Genomic DNA, 17675 nt, shown 5'->3' with positions numbered 1-17675 from the left:
ACAATCTCATCAGCTACTGTAACTGTAAGAGATTCACAGTTACAGGCTTTGACCAAGCCCTTTTGACCTGATATTTGGATATGGGAATAAATAGTCCTCCATTGATTTAATGCTTTGCTAGATAAATTCTGCAGAAAAATATCCTGTTGGATTAGTAAGTAATATCTAATCTTTGTCATGGGCTGATACTGCACTGGTTCGGTTGTGGGCTATATCACCTTTGGTATTGGCTCTCCCTTGGCCCACTAATTTAAAAAGTGTCACGTTCAGTGTTTTTGAAAACATTATAATGAAATATCAAGAACTTGGGTTAATTGTAGCTGTATGCTGAAGCACTGATACCACTAGAGGGAACGAAGTGAGGAATGCCCAAGTTACTATAGTTGAAGACAAACACACTTGTCTTGAAGGGGCATTGTGGAGCTGGAGGAGGTCACCAAGAGGAGGACCTACACATCACCTTTGATGTCCTTGGAATATCCCAAAGGATATTATAGCTGCTGATAAACTAGTTTGGAAGTTTAGTCATTCCGAGGAAGGAACAGTACAGACCACAATAATAAATAGTCACTGTGGCACAGATAGCAGAGCCACTGTCTCACCGTGCCACACGCCCGGCTTCAGTCATGACCTCAAGTACTGTTTGGGTGGTGTTCGCACATTCTCCCTGTGACTGTGTACATTTCCTCCAGGTGCTCTATTTCCTCTCGCATCTCAGACTATACAGTTTGGGAGGTCATTCACCATTGCAATTTGTCCCTAGTGGTAGAACCTGAGGGGAATCGAGGAGTATTTGGGGAGAATGAAAAATGGGCTAAATGCAGGATAAGGGTCAATAAGTGATTCATGGTCATTGCAAACTTTGTGGACTAAAGGGCTTACCTCCGTGCTGCTCTATGACAATATAAACACCAAAAAATCCCTTAACCGTTGTGATATTGCTTGAAATCTAATAAGTAGCTGAGACATCATCACCAACTTCCCTGTTCTTTAAAAGTTTCTTGGGAGCACATTGTAATATCTGAGCCCACTGCTCTACTCTCTCTATGTCCATGACTGTGTGACTAGGCATAGCTCAAATACCATCTATAAATTTGCTGATAATACAAACATTGTTGGTAGAGTCTCAGATGGAGACAAGAAGGTGTACAGGAGTGAGATTTGCCAACTAGTGGAGTGGTGTCGCAGTAACAACCTTGCGCTCAATGTCAGTAAGACAAAAGAGCTGAATGTGGACTTCAGGAAGGGTAAGACGCAGGAACACATACCAATCCTCGTAGAGGGGTCAGACGTGGAGAGAGTGAGCAGTTTCAAGTTCCTGGGGGCCAAGATCTCTGAGGAGCTAACTTGGTCCCAATGTATCGATTCAGTCAAGGCATAGACTGTACTTCATTAGGAGTTTGAAGAGATTTGGTACGTCAACAAAAATACTGAAAAACTTCTATAGATGTACCGTAGAGAGCATTCTGACAGGCTGCATCACTGTCTGGTATGGGGGCGGGGGGCCACTGCATAGGACCGAAAGAAGCTGCAGAGGGTCGTAAATTCAGTCAGCTCCATCTTGGGTACTAGCCTACAAAGTACCCAGGACATCTTCAAGGTGTGGTGTCTCAGAAAGGCAGCGTCCATTATTAAGGACCCCCAGCACCCAGGGCATGTCCTTTCCTCACTGTTACTATCAGGTAGGAGGCACACACTCAGCGATTCAGAAACAGCTTCTTCCCCTATGCCATCCAATTCCTAAATGGACATTGAACCCATAAACACTACCTCACTTTTTAAATAAATATTATTCCTGTTTTTGCACGATTTTTAATTTACTCAATATATGTATTCTGTAACTGATTTACTATTTATTTATTTCTTCTTCTTCATTATGTATGGCATTGAACTGCTGCTGCTAAGTTAACAAATTTCACAACACATGCAGGTGATAGTAAACCTGATTCTGACTCTGATTTAACTACGGCAGTATTGGCATTGCTTTTGTGTCTCTGTATCTGCCTGTGTTCATACCTCCAGAATGGAATTTGAAACCACATTCATATGACTGGCTACGAGTGTAATCAACTGGGCCATGTATAATGTACAGAGTGAGGTACAAAGCCAAGGAGTGGTTAGGGAATCAGGCAGATTCTGTAAACTCACAGGGTAGATTAATCATGTACTGGATCTGCTTCGTGAACTCTTTCTGGGATTAGGCAGAATATGAGGTTTTGGTGGGATTCAGGATGAAATGTGGAACTAGACTGCTAATGATTAGGATGCTTGCTTGACTGGAAAGGGACTGTGTTAAAGGATGAATTTTAAAACAGTGGAATGGAGTGAAATAATGTTTGCTAGTGAGTTGGTAATGGATGCTCAGGATGTTTAGGGAGAAAAAGTAATTATTCAAAGGTTTTGGATTTCAAGTTCAAGTTCAGTTATCACTCAACCATACACGAGTACCCATGAATACAGCCAAATGAAACAATGTTCCTCCAGGGCCAAGGTGTAAAAGACAGAACCAACATTCATACACTACACAAGGCACAAATAGCACATATAAGATAGCAGTAAGTATACAGTCACACAATAATAAATATATATATTTGTGTGTGTGCATATGTGTATAAATAATATGACATGTCCTGTAAGTTGATGGTGCATTATCAGCAACAACAAGCAGTTTTCAGCAGTCCCCAAATGGATGTACGCACGCACGCTGCAATCCAGCTTGTCTTCCACCAAGCAAACAGTGGAGGGCAGCCCCCAGCCCAGCATGGATGCCATGCTGCACCATCTCCGGCATCTGCTCTCTTGGGGCTGCTGCAACAGGCAAGCCTGCGGCTAGAGGCCTGTTCCTCGCCAAAATCAAACCCTACGCAGCTCCTCCACTTTCTCTTTCATCAATAAACACGGGGAGTGGACTTGCAGTATTTTACATTACCAATGTTCAGCAAGGTCTTGCGATCGCAAGAAAAACATCCAAGATAACTCACTGTCAGACTGCACACCACCTTCGTGCACCAACTCCAATGCCTTTTCTTAGCAGTAGCACGGTCTGCACCAAGTCCAGCTCCTCCATGAATGAGCAGCTCGCTTATGGGGTAAACCTACCGTACTCGGAAGTTCTAAATGTCCAGCATTGTCTTGTGATCATAAAAATGACATTTAAAAAGCCAAAAACATCTTTGGTTGACGCTGGAGAGGCTGCTGCTTCCGAACGTGTCGTCATTTTACCAATGAAGAACGCCTTCTGGTATTTCCCCACCCACTCAGCTTCCTGGCATTTTTGTCAATAATCACACTGGTAGCCGCTTTCTAGCTGTGATTGACAACTTGTCTACAGAATGAATAAACTCTTCTTGGATTTCCAGCTGGGTACAGGTATCGATCACCAGGCGGTCCCAAAAGCAATTGTCGTACACAGTCATTCTGTACTGTCGAAATCAAGCCAATGGCCATTGCGAATGCAATGTTCTGCTAATGCTGATTTCCCCAGGTATCCCAAGTGGATACACCTCCTGTGCTCCGTGTTGCAGGTTTCCACCGTCTGGTAAAGGAAGTCACTGAAATAAAACTAGAAGAAATGAATTTTAACAAAGACAAAGTTCTCACTCCAAGTAAGAAGTGGAATTTGATTGTAAACAAGGTGGGAGAGTGGAAACCTGATTGGATGAGGACTAACCAATTAGGCGGGATGGATGATGGGGGTATAAATACCACCGAACCAGACATGCCCAGGCATCATCCCTGATGAAGATGGCAGAGTTGTCATCAAAAGGTCAGTTGTAATCGATACCTGTACCCTGCTGGAAGCCCGAGAAGAGTTTTTCCATCATATACGTCTGAAAAACACTAGATCCTTTGTCTACAGAATCTTTGCTGTGAGTCAGCATCTACTCTTTCCTGCATAATACTGAATGTTTGTGCTTTAAGCCATTGAAAGGAAATTATACTCTATTTTGAAAATCATGGTGGCTGTGATATGCAATGAGATAAAAGTTCTTTCTTGAAGTTGGTTGAATAGTTAATACTGGCCAACGCTGAAGAGAATCTTGCTGTAGGATCCCTTTTGTTTTCCCAGATGGACAAATGGGGCCTCAGTTTAACATATAAACCGAACGTCAACATATATGATAAAGCAATCCTTCCTTCATTACTGCATTAGAATATTAGTCTAGGATTTTCCAGTGTTAGGTGTGAGACACAGTGCAGGGGTACTGCCAGCTGAGTTTTGGCAGCCACCAGTCACAAGGAAATGATTGTTTTGTGTTCGGTAGAGACCACAGGGTGTCCAACTGAACCAGTGCTCTCTTCATGGACTGACTTCACATTGCTGGGTAGTGATTCAAGAGATTGTGGTTTCTTAAGAACATAAGAAATAGGAGCAGGAGTCGGCCATCTGCCCCGTTGAGCCTGCTCTGCCATTCAATAAGATCATGGCTGATCTGGCCATGGACTCATCTCCACCTACCTGCCTTTTCCCCATAACCCTTAATTCCCCTACTATACAAAAATCTATCCAACCTTGTCTTAAATATATTTTCTGAGGTAGCTTTCACTCCTTCATTGGGCAGGGAATTCCACAGATTCACCACTGTCTGGGAAAAGCAGTTCCTTCTCATCTCTGTCCTAAATCTACTCCCCCGAATTTTGAGGCTATGTCCCCCAGTTCTAGTCTCACCTGCCAGTGGAAACAACTTTCCTGCCTCTATCTTATCTATCCTTTTCATAATTTTACATGTTTCTATCAGATCTGCATTTACCACAATTTATCACAATTCAGTGGTTATGATGATCTCCAAATGCTGCAGGCAGGCATTGAAATATTGGAGTAAGTCTTGACTGAACATTACAGTTTTCAGCCAGACCAATTCTCTTTTCTGCTGATAATCACCATACCACATCCTCAACTCCGACAGCTATGCTATGTCTGCTTAAAACTTACAAGTAATAAAATTGACCAGCAGGAAAAGTTTGAGTACAATTCACAATGTCAAGCCTTCTACTTCATTTCTTTATAAGCAGATATTGATGCTATCCCCTACAGGTTTACAAATAGTTGTGAAGAAGATAGCAGAATAATGGATGTAGATCATACTGTCATATTTATAGTTTCAGTGTCATATGGGTGACAGAGCTCCTGCACTGAATCAAAACCTAAAGAGTTCAGGCAACATACATCAAAGTTGCTGGTGAACGCAGCAGGCCAGGCAGCATCTATAGGAAGAGGCGCAGTCGACGTTTCAGGCCGAGACCCTAAAGAGTTCAGGACCAGTCCTTACACATAATCTACAGCAATACTCAAGTATTGAAGAGGTGATGGACTGTTGAAGTTAAACTAAAGACTAGTTTGCTTCTCAGATGGACCTAAAATGATACTTTTTCGAAGAACAGGAGAACCCTTCCAGTGTCTGAATAATATATTAGTTTGAAGGGCTGGAGTTTTGGTCTTTACAAATCCAATGATGGCTGCTGTTATTATTAGAAGTAGCACACTTTTGAGGGTCATAAAAGTCTACATACATATTAAATTCATTTTGTGTTGCATTTAAGGTAAAATATTATTTTGAAGAGAGTTATGTCAGGTAAGTTATTAGTTAAATAGAGAGAGAAAGACTCTCTACTGAATGAGTCTTATGTATCTATTTTTTTTACTCTTTCTTTGGTCAGATTGATGTACTTCCATCTCCTCTGTCATTTCAGGGGATGGGGGTGTGTTGGGTATGATTCTGGATTTACTTTTAAGAAATGAAGCTAGACAGGTGGAAGAAGTTTCTGTCAGAGAGTACTGTTATGGAAGTAATCACAATTCACATGAATTTAGAGTAGTTGTGGAAAAGAACAAGCGTGAAACAGGAGTAATGAATCTCAGAATAATGTCTTTTTTAGTAAGTTGAAAGCAGTTTAACACTAGTAGATGGAAGCAGCTACTCTCTGATATAGTAGAGCAATCAAAGGCATTAAGAAAGGAATTCAGTGTATGAAGAAAAATATTGTTTAGAAAATTAAAAAATCCAGAGAAGCCCTATAAGTACATAAAGAGGAAACAAATGAAAAGGTAAGGCGTATTAGTGACCAAAAATGTTACTTAACAGAGGTGGAGGATGTGGATTAGGTCCTAACGACTAATTACTGATTGTCTTTGTAGCAGAAGAGAATGATATAGTTATGATGAATAAACAAAATGTTGTAGAAAAAATATCATTTACTGAGAATGGATAAATCACTGACCATATAATATGCAGCCTATGCTGTTAAAAGCAGCCAACAAAAATTGTGAAGGCTCAGGACAATATTTCAACCTTAGACTATATGACCATAACAGAGAGGAGCAGGATTAGGCTGTCCAACCCATCGAGTTTGCTCCACCATTCTGTCATGGCTGATCCCGGATCCCACTCAACCCCATACACCTGTCTACTCGCCATATCCTTTGATGTCCTGACCGATCAGGAAACTATCAACTTCCGGCTTAAACATACCCATGGACTTGACCTCCACCTCAGTCTGTGGTAGATTATTCCACAGACTTACTACTCTCTGGCTTAAAAATACTCCTTACCTCTGTAAAGGGTCGCCCTCTAGTTCTGGATACCCCCACCATAGGAAGCATTCTCTCCACATCCACCCTATTCTAGGCCTTTCAACATTCAGTTGGTTTCAATGAGATCAATGAGAACCTGTTAGAGGATAGGAACGCTGTTGTTGCAGTAATGTTTAAAATGAGAAGAGGGAATAAACTGAGTAATTGAAGCCCATTTAGTTTAACTTGGAATGGTTGACTAGATTTCATTGGAAGCAAATAGTACAAAACTTATTTGAAACACATTAATCGATGATGATCGGTAAGGGTTTGCCAAGGGATGATTCTTACTGCATAAGTTAATTGAATTACAGAAGGTATCAAGCAAGACTGTTAATGGCAATGCCTTTGATGAAGTCTGTATGGGTTTTGTGAAGTGTTTTGATACAGTCTGGTTGAAAAATTAAGGTAAAGAGATTTGAGATTTAAGTCGATGGGATTGCATTTTGGATCCCAGTGACAGGAAACAAAGAGTGAAGGGTGGTAGGTATGTTTGTGATTACAAAGCTGTTAACACTGGGTTCCATAAGTCTTGGTATTCAGTTTTTGTAATATGTTTATTAATAGTTTGGATTAAATATAGAGATCATGACAAATAACTCTACAATATTTGTAACAGTTGATGATGCGGTTAACAGTGGAAATGTTTCGATTACAGAAAGCATGTCAGCTGAGCCAAAAAATGGCAAATATAATTTAATCCAGAGAAATGGGAGGTGATGCAATTGGAAAGATGTGTCTTGGCAATGGTGCATGTAATATGTGAGAGGATATTCAGTGGTGTGGAGGAGCTATGGGATCTGGAAGTGAATGACTACAAATCCTTTAAGGTAACAGGACACTTCAATAAAGTGATTAAAAAAAGATGGAATACTTTGTTAGCCAAGGGATAGAGTATAAAAGTAGGGATGTTAAGCAAGAACTATACACATCAGTTAAGCCACGTGTTGAATGCTGCATAGAGTTCTGGTTTCCACATCACATACAGAGATGCCAAAGAATGTTGCCCACGCTGAAAATGTTTAGCTCTTGGGAAAGATTGGATAGAACAGCTTCTGCTTCTTTAGAAAAGAGTAGGCTGAGGACAGTCATAATTAAAGTGCCCAGCTGGGGTAAATATGAGGAAAATAATTTCTTTAGCAGAGGAGTCAAATACTGGCAGACATTCATTTGAAGTAATAGATTGAAGGATTAGAGGTGAGATGAGAAAACTTTGTTTCTTAATCAGCCTAAGGATGCATTAAGCACTGTCTGGTCATGAGTTATAGAACATTGAGTTATTTTGTAATGTACCTAGTGTGGGAGAGTGAAATTTATTAATTGGCATAGACATGATGGACTGAATGGCTTATGTTATCAATTTTTTAATGGATCTGTGATTCATACAGTGACTGGTGTATGAAGGAGGAATTTATTGTGTTGTTTAATATCCCCTGCCCCCATGTACTTTCCTCATGGTTGATGCCTGTTTCTTTCTTTCCCCCCCCCCCCCCTCGTTGCAGGAGCTGCAGTTTGAAAGATTAACCAGAGAGCTGGAGGCGGAGCGTCAGATTGTCGCCAGCCAATTGGAGCGATGCAAACTGGGATCCGATACGGGCAGCATGAGCAGCATTAGGTATGGATTAAGCATGAATCCTGTTTACTTTCATGTTGCAGTTTAGCACAAGCCTCGGAGGTGTGCTCAGAGGGAAGGTTTTGTGTGTGCGTGAAACATTTTGATGCCTTGCTGGTTTACCAAGGTTGAAGGTGTGTGGAATGATAGGGTGTTGGGTAAAAGAAAGGGTGTTCTTTCCTTGAGCCCATGCAGTTCTTGTGTTACTTCAGTTGTGCCATGCAATGTATTTTCCTGTAGAGGAAACCTCTTCCCGATTACTGCTTCATGACTGTTGATTGATGAGAGGTACAACAGAACACACTTGATGAGTAATATTTCAAATTCTCCTTGCTGCAGGCAATCATGAGTTGGAACTCCTGTAGTCAAACTGAAGAGTTATAGCATGTTCTCCCCTTGAAAATACATTCTCTACAAAGAAGGACTTCATCAGTTTGAGTACACAAACTGCTCAGTCCACTCAATCATGTTAATAGCAGCTAAGGAGCAGAGTCCATTGTAACCTAACATTACTCAAACATTAAAGCAATTACTCTCAGGTTTCCCTGTACTATGTCACAGGTACATGTAAAAGGGTATGCTGGGAATGATTAAGAATTAGAACAGGATATAGTTGTGTTTTCTCTATTACTGAATATTTTGATACATGAGTTCCATTCACTATCATCAGTAATTTAACTGGACAATAACCTTCATGTCACTAGGGTGCTTAGGCAGTGTGAGAGAATGAGTCGAGTTGGAGTGCTGACGGTGGAATGCTCCTTTGCTGTCTCACGCTAATAACTCATTTATTTTAAAACCCATTCTCCCCTCAATCTGCTAATTTTACATGGGTGGCAGGATGTGTGGACACACTACAGATTAGTGTGTGGACTCACTACAGAGAGGCTTCCTCCTCTCAAATGTGATGAGCTGCATTGTTGCTGTGGTTTTATATTATTCTGGGGGCTAAGAAATGCCATTTGTTTGTTCTGTCAGCCGCTTCTGATATTGACTAATTCACCTCGATCACCTAATCCCCAGTGGCAGTTTCCTGTCACTGGTTCTCTAGGTAAGAGAAGGAATCAGGGTCTCTTTAAGGAATAAGCTTTGGATGGATGCACCTGTGTGAAACGGCACACAGCGAATTTCCAGGGATGCCTATGATCCTTTCGTTGACCTCAGTAGATGACTACCTTTGTGAGTGGGTGCTTCGGGCTGTGCATTGAACCTGAATATGAGGGCACCAGGTGCCCCTATATGCCAAGGTGTTGCAAAGGATAGGTCTGGCCCCATTGCCGCGCAATATCCCAGTCAGCTGAATGTTGCCGTACCACCTGTTTTTCATGGAGAACTTCCCCCAAGCCAACACCTTTGACCACAAGTCCATCAGGCAGTGTGTAGCCTGGAACATCCTGCAGACACTGCAGGAGAAGGACTTGATGGACACAGTGGGGTGTGTTTCTGTCCAGACCATCTGGTGGAATGCCTCATCGCCAGGCCTCACCAACAGGGACTTAGAATTTGCCTGGTTGACAGTGAGAGCACTCCCAGTCAGATCCTTTTCTCATGCCTGGAGCACCGTTCCCGCAACCCGCTGCTTGTGGGATGGCTGTAGAGGGGAAGAGACGGTGGCTCAGATTTTTGCAGACCGTAGGTTTGCGAAGAGGGTCTGGAGAAGATCAGAAGGGGTGGTGTCGCAGTTCATCCGAAGAAGCTGTGTGACAGAGTACTCTCTGATTTGTGGGCTGTTCCCAGGGAGGTGAGCATCAGATGCCGCTGGCAGATCATCAACTGCGTGAAAGATGCTCTTTGGCTGCCCAGAAGTTGTTGGTCTGTCAGCACATTGAGATGTCTGTGGAGGAATGCTGCTCAAAAGCTTGGTGCAGCGACACGAGGATTTAGTGGAGAAGGACTGCAGTGTGGGGTTCTAATCCTACTGGGGAGGGAGGGGCTGGGTTAGGGGAGGAATGCCCGCAATTATTGTAGTATTATACCAGCCCAGAGTGCCTCTTGAGTTGCAGCAGTGCTGTTGCCATGTACGAATATAATAGAACAGTACAGAATACATTGGCTATGAAGGTAAAGGATGAAATGGTATTGAATGATTTATTATGAATAAAGTTTAAAAATAAATGGAAGCAAAATTAGTGAGGAGAAAAACAAACTGCTGATTTGCTATCATTCACTTTACACATTCCCACAAATGTTCAGCCAATTCAGAATCAAAATGACAGTGTCTTGAATGGTATTTCATTGCTTATGTTAAAAAATTATGCCAAATATCGAAGGTATGTCTACTGAGCAAACTAGTAAGTTAAAAGTGAAATGAATAACGCGGATTATTAATATGTGTATCTATGTGTTTTCATTGCCTTGAATCTTCAGTCTGCAATGAGAATGACCTGGCCTTAACTTTGCTATGGTGAAGGGCCTCATTTAAGTAGTTGAGCAGCTGTAACAATGGCTCATTGTCAGACTTCATCAGGCCTCTTATTTATCTTGTCCAAGTGTAGTGCCTGCCCTAGTTGCTCAAGAATCTTAAAGCAAGCCCCTCAACCCCCACTTGTTGTAACCTTTGTAGTCATTGCATCTTTGAACAGCTCCCTCATCTGTATGCTTTGAGCACAGCACAGATTGGATTTAGAGCTAAATATTTCTGCAACTAAAGATTTTTTTCCCCCACATTTCTCATTGATCTTACCGGTAGATGTCGGATTAGAAAGTCTCTCCTTGGGGCACTAATGGGATTTCAGGTCAATGTAAGCAGAGTTTATTCCATCAGGAATGATACATTCTGCCAGGGTTGTGTGTTATTGGACAGAATATTTTTAATTGTAATGGATTTTTCAGTATTAGTAGCTTGGATTTCCACAATCCCTGTCAAGTGATAATGACATATTTGGGTCAATCTGATCACCTTTTATTGTGTCAATATAATGACTGGAAGTACCCCAGGTAATTTCTTGTCATAACCTGCTCATGACTGCCTCCCCTAAATTTCCTGTGGTAAATGGGCAAAAAGGATTTCTAATTGGATGGTTATGGCCATCAATCATCCATTTCTTTTACAATTACAGTACATTTACTGTTACATACCCTGTAGCTGGCAGAAATGGAACACTCGGAGTCTGTGATTACTAGGAACTAATAAAGTTTTATTAAAGAAATAAGTAATACAGTACACTAACCTCAAGGATATAAATGTAACAGGTTAGCAATGATAGTATACACGTATACAAAGAAGTAGGGTAATAGGAATCAACCAAGCTCTATCGCAGTCTAGGGGTAAAATGATCAGTCTTAAGGTGAAGCCGAGTTCAGTTCAGTCTAGTGCAGTTCGAAGTAATCGCTGTTGTTGTACCATTGGGGGGGGGGGGGAGAGAGAGAGAGAGTGAGAGATGCAGTTGGTTTCAGGCAAACCTGTCGATGCCTTCTGATCCAGCTGGGGTCACCGACAGTGACCCCTCTGTTCCGGATGCGATTGTTCTTCTGTGGTGAACCCGGCACCCAGGCAAGGGTGGACACACACCAGGTTCCCACCGATTGTACCTTTACACCCTGTGAGCCTCTGACCGATTCCCGCAAACCGGTCCTCCAAACTCCCACCAACTTGTGGGGAACACTGATGTTTCCAGGGTCTCATGGCATGTGTGTGTCGTGCCTTAGCAAACCGGCTATTTTTATTCCCCGATGGGGTATCACCTGTCCATCAAACTTCAAATAGTTCAGGTTCAAAGCAAACGGTCTGTGGCAGACGCCAACATCTGAATTGTGTCTCTTTCTTGTTAATCTCTCTCTTCTCTCTTATTAGCATTTTGAATGTTTCTCCATTGTCTTTCATTATCTCTCTCATTAGCATCATCCATTCTGGAGCTCTGCTCGGCTTCACACATGACATTACAAGTAATGGAAGTGTTGAAAATTCTCATATAGTTTCTCCCCTAAGTTTGCTGCTGACCCTCTTGAATCTGTGGGTATTGAGTGATCATTTAATTTATTGTAAGGCTCATGGCTCTGGGCCAGTGAAATTGCTTACAGTCAGAGAAGGTGGAAGATTTTGGGAATGGACCACACACCTCATTTAGTTCTCCACTCATTCGCTACTAGTAGTGCTACCACTGTATAAGCACATTGCCAGCAGCACAGTAACGTGGAGGGAATAAAGTGCCCACTGTTATTATTGCCTGAATTGTTCATGAGGTTCCCAGCGATGCAGGTAGCTTTTCCATTCCAAGAGTTGACATTCTGAATCCTTGCCTCAGTACAGTCAGTGATCAGTGCTACTTTTGTCCATCTATAATAAAAGACTCTCACCATCTGAGTCATGCTCTCTTCATCTTACTACCATCAGGGAGGGTCTATGGGAGCCTGAAGACCCACACTCAGTGTTTTAAGAGCAGCTTCTTCCCCACCGCTATCAAATTTCAGAATACAACAGATTTTGATGCGTGGGCATTTGGGTGGGGTTAGATGGGTATGTAATTGGAAATTAAGTGGAAGCAAGCCCTGGTACGTGTATGAATGGACGTCCAGATGAAGATGTGAGAATACAGATCTCCTTACATCATTTGGGTGGGCCCCAGTGGATGTCTGAGTCATCTGGAAGTGTGTTCAGATGCTCTTTGTATGCGAGAGTTCAGCAATGTTTGTCACATCTCATATGACCTGCCAACCAAATATAACCAATAAGTAAAAGATATCTGAGTAAATAAAACTTACACTTCTCTTGAAAGCTCTGACTTTTCTTCTATATGTCATTACAACAGTGTCCAGGGAAATCCTATGTGTCAGCTGTGCAGAGGAAGACAGGCTGACTTATTGTCTTCTCATGCTTAAGGCATTATCAACATTGCTGCCTTGACCAGGAATGCATGATTGCATCTGCTGTTCAATTGCTAACATCCACTCACTCTCCATCACACATATCCCTGTACTTATCACCCTCGCTGAGTCACCTCATCCGAAAGATTTTCAACCTCAAATCAGTCCTTGGCCCAATCTCTCCACAGCCTCACCCTCCCAAGCACCATAAACTTATCCAGCCCTACAATCTTAAGAAAATTGCATTCCTCCAATTATGATATCATTTGTAGCCTTGCCTTTGGCAAACCAGGGCCCCAAACTCTGTAATTCCCCTCCTAGGCTTGCCTGCCTCTTTCCTGTACTTCAAGTTAATTTCTTTTACCAAATTTTTAGATACGTGAGGTTCAATGTAACATTTTGTCTGTGCAGATTTTCCCTATATTTTTCATTCAGTGGATGTGTTTGTGCATTCATTGTCTATCTGTAATTGAATTTAGTTTGTTGCTACACTACATTATAAATGGTGAAGTGTACATTAACACTACCGTTAAGTAGGCTATACAGGGCATTTCATCCCACACTGATAACTTATGTATAAGATGTTTATGGAGTTGCTAGTGGTGATATTTGTGGTGCCTAATGAACTTTGAAGTAGTAGTATTCAGAGCTTTGGGAGGTGCTATTGCAGAAGACAATGCCAGTTTCTTCAGCGCATTTTGTAGACACTGCAACTTCAGTAGACTGGATGGGCTGGAATCAAGTGAGCTACTTTAGCTTGCATTAACACCCAGGATTATGAGTGTCACTGGAGGAGCATTCATCCAGTCAAAGTGAAAGTACTACATTGGATTCCTGAAACATACCTTACTGATGCCAGAAATGCTTTAGAGAGTCAGGGGATGTGTTACATACGACTCCAAGCAGCTCTTAAAGTTGCTGGGTGGTGGTAACACTAAGATGTTGATAATCAATGATGGAAATGCCATTAATTGTCAAAGGTTAGGTACTCTCTCACCAGGGATGTCCTTAGCCTGGCCCTTTGTAGTATAAATGTCACCTGTTACTTACTAGTCCATAATTGAATGTCCTCTGAGGCTTGTCATATATAAGTTCTGACTACTCCATTTTCTGATCAGTTTTAAGGCAAACTGAACACTGCAAATATTTCAAATTCTGAATTGAGACCGGAAGGAAGGTCATTATTGAAGCAAGTTGGGACAAAAATATTTTCTGATAATTGGCCTCCAAATATCATACTGTCCTGCTCTCTATGATTCCAACCTGTGGAGAATTTCCCCTAATGGCCATGACTTCAGTTTCGTTCCTGCTGCTTAATACAATACTTCACATCAAAAGCAGTCAATCTCTTTGCTCCTCAGTAATTTAATTCTTTGGTCCAGGATATAATGATCTATGGATCCTTGAAGAAACCTAACTGGTACATTGATGAGCAAGCTCTTCTGTCACTTTGCTCATTGAGATGAGGTTAATGTAGCAATTAATGGCAGAATTAGAGTTATGAACGTGGCAATGTAAAAGACTTGTGTGGAGGATTTAGAAGGGATTTGAAGAAGATTCTTTTTGCACCCGGAGGGTGGGTGAGATCAGGAATGCACTGCCTGAGGAGATGATGGAAGTGGATACTCAGTAGTTAAAATGTATTTAAATGAGAACTTAAAATGTTGTTCTGTGGGCTGAGTACTTAAGAATAGAACTTGTATACATAGGTACTTGATGCGGGTATAGACACAGTGGGCCCAAGAGCCTGTTTTCAAGCTATGTGATTCTATGACAAACCTGGGCTATTTTTTATTTTAGTTTTGTAGGTTTACTGAAACTGCTTGTTTTGAAGTATGACAAGTTTAGTAGCACAAGTATGTGGCAAGCTGTTGGTAAATGACTGAGGCTCTTGGCTCAATCTAGATGTGTGAAATGATGCATTTGTGGAGGTGTGACCAGGCGAAAGGAGGCATGATAAGTTGGGAGGACAGTGAAGTAAGTGCAGTGGGATCATAAAGGCAGCACAAATGGTCAATAAGATGGAATAAAAAGATGCATGGAATACTTTATTAATGGAGACATGGAATATTTGACGGGGAGGTAATGACAGATCTGTATTATGTTACACACTGAAGATTGCGTTTGAGCTTGTCTTCAGACATTCTAGGTGGGAGGAACTGAATTGTTGTCATTGGGTTAACCATGCCTTTGTTGCGTTATTGCTCTCATTTGTGATTTTGCCTGGGTGAGTGAGTTTCATACCATTTCGGGAGATAACCCATCCGTTTGGAATAAAAGCAGAAAATGTCTTCTGTTGAAGAGTTTTACTAAATCAGAGGAGATCTTAAAACTATCTAATGGCTTTTTGGCCGCTATAGATGCTCATAATTATTAAACCATAAGACTTAGGAGTGGAATTAGGCCATTCAGCCCATCGATTCTGCTCTGCCATTTCATCATGGCTGATCCCAGATCTCACTCAACCCCACACACCTGCTTTCTCGCCATATCCTTTGATGCCCTGACCAATCAGGAAACCAGCTTCCATTTTAAATATACCCATGGACTTGGCCTCCATTGCAGTCTGTGGCAGAGCATTCCACAGATGAACTACTCTCCAGCTAAAAGGAAATCCTTCTTACCTCTGTTCTAAAAGATCGCCCCTCAGCTTTGAGGGCGTGCCCTCTAGTTCTGGATACCTGCACCATAGGAAACATCTTCTCCACATCCACTTTATCTAGTCCTTTCAACATTTGGTAGATTTCAATGAGATCCCCCCCACATTCTTCTAAATTCCAGTAGGTACAGGCCCAAAGCTGCCAAACACTCCTCATATGTTAACCCCTCCATTCCCAGAATCATCTTCGTGAACGTCCTCGAGACTCTCTCCAATGCCAACACATCCTTTCTGAGATACGCGTCCCAAAACTGTTGACAGTACTCCCAAGTGCGGCCTGATTAGTGTCTTATAAAGCCTCAGCATTATCTCCTTCCTTTTATATTCTATTACCGTGAAATACATGGCAACATTGCATTCGCCACCGCCTCCTTCCAGATTTACCCAATTAACAGAGTTTTGATTCTTGAGTTGTAGATTAAAACCAAATTCTTTTATTTGTACTTTACACTATACCACCGTATTTTATGCTCCGTTCTGTATATAGTCTTTGTCAGTAAATGATTTATACTGCCCAACGCTCTGTAAGCAGGAACAGTAGGAGGCTTGAGTTGCTGGAATATGTAGGCAGGTTTATTTGGAGATGGTGAGCAATATGTTACATATATTAAAGGTGTAAGAGGTAACTGTTGTTCTCAAAATCTTAAGTAGATTCAGTTCAATTTTCCCAAGTGGTCAACAAGTTCTGGCAGCATCAAATAGAAGCCCTCAAGTGTTCACACATCCCAAGGCACTTGGGATTTAATTATGACACAGCTCTGCAAGAAGAAATGTTTTCATTTCTGTTACACCTGTCTGGGCTTCAGGACATCTCAAAATACTTTAAAGCCAATGAAGTGTAGTCAGTGCTTTAATATTGTTCTTGTGTTGCTAGTAGGAAGAAAATAAAGCCACTTCACCACAACACAGAAGATGTTGAGTAATTCTAACCAAAGAGCAGTTTTTCATTCACATTTCAAGGAATTTCGGGTACCCGTTGCATCATGTCTCAAATCTGTGGGTTTTTCCTACCCACTGCAGCCCATTTTCTGTTCATTTTCTTTTCTTCTCTAAGAACCAGTACGAGTGAAAATAATAATTATAACAGGCCTTGCAAAATACTAAATTCTCTCTTCACCACAGCATTCCATTTCTCTTATTTTTCCTACCTCATCACCCTCACACTGCTTCTGAAATTGATTTCCCAACTCATGCACTTAAAATTCCTTTCACACAGACAGCTTTGCTGATAAATTCTATTTATAGAAAGGGCACAAAGTCACAAACTGAGTAGATCTTTCTTTTATCTGAAGAGCTATTAGCCATTCCCATTCCTCCTCTTCTCTATGCTGTGAGACCAGTTAATGCCATTTGCAGTGCAATTGATTTGTGCTCTCACCATTGCCATCACTAGTTTAACCAACTATGGAACTCAGGAGTCAATCAGAAAATATCCACTGTCATATTCTGGCTATTTGTTAAACACGCATTTGTTTGAGCCTGGATTTTGCTCTTCTGTGTATTAAGGAATGCAGGAGTCGATCATTCCATGTCTCAGTTTGATTGTGCCTGATCTGTATTTTAACTCATTGGTTCATATTCTTTTAAAATGCTTGCTTCACAAAAATCATTCAGACATAGCTTGAAAGTTTTTATTTAACCTTGCATGAATAGCTTTTTTAAAAGATTCCATTTTCTGGATTTTAAAGTGAGAATGTGGAATACCTAACTTGAGACATATGAGACACATTGGAGGCTTTTTTTTCCACATTGTTTCACCCATCTAGTCGGGCTGCCAGATCAAACCTCCAATGGCATAATATTTAATCTGAAACTAATACCACTGACACATATTGTCTGATGATGATCACATTGCTGTTTATGTACCCTGCTGTGAGAATATTAGCTGCTGTGTTCTTTCATTACAACACACAGCCTACTCTTTTCAATATATTATTTATTTATTTGGAGTTGCCGTGCAGAATAGACCCTTCCAGCCCTTTAATCCACGCAGCCAGCGTCGCCCAATTTTAACTCTAGCCTAAGTTTAA

General features: G+C 41.4%; 1 protein-coding gene across 10 annotated transcripts in view; it reads left to right on the top strand.

Moving 5' to 3' along the window:
- The window catches only part of LOC134357983 (catenin delta-2-like), a 1288623-nt gene that overhangs the window by 793959 nt on the left and 476989 nt on the right, over window positions 1–17675 (top strand). For all 10 annotated transcript variants that reach the window (XM_063069823.1, XM_063069822.1, XM_063069826.1 and 7 more), the window contains one exon: window positions 8074–8186. In XM_063069823.1, coding sequence (XP_062925893.1) covers window positions 8074–8186 — 113 coding nt within the window. The remainder of the gene's footprint in view (window positions 1–8073; window positions 8187–17675) is intronic.

This window comes from Mobula hypostoma, chromosome 17 (genome assembly GCF_963921235.1).
Source record: "Mobula hypostoma chromosome 17, sMobHyp1.1, whole genome shotgun sequence".
Taxonomy (NCBI): Eukaryota; Metazoa; Chordata; class Chondrichthyes; order Myliobatiformes; family Myliobatidae; genus Mobula; species Mobula hypostoma.
The sequence above is the reverse complement of the archived record's forward strand: the minus strand, read 5'-3'. Positions and strand labels throughout refer to the sequence as shown.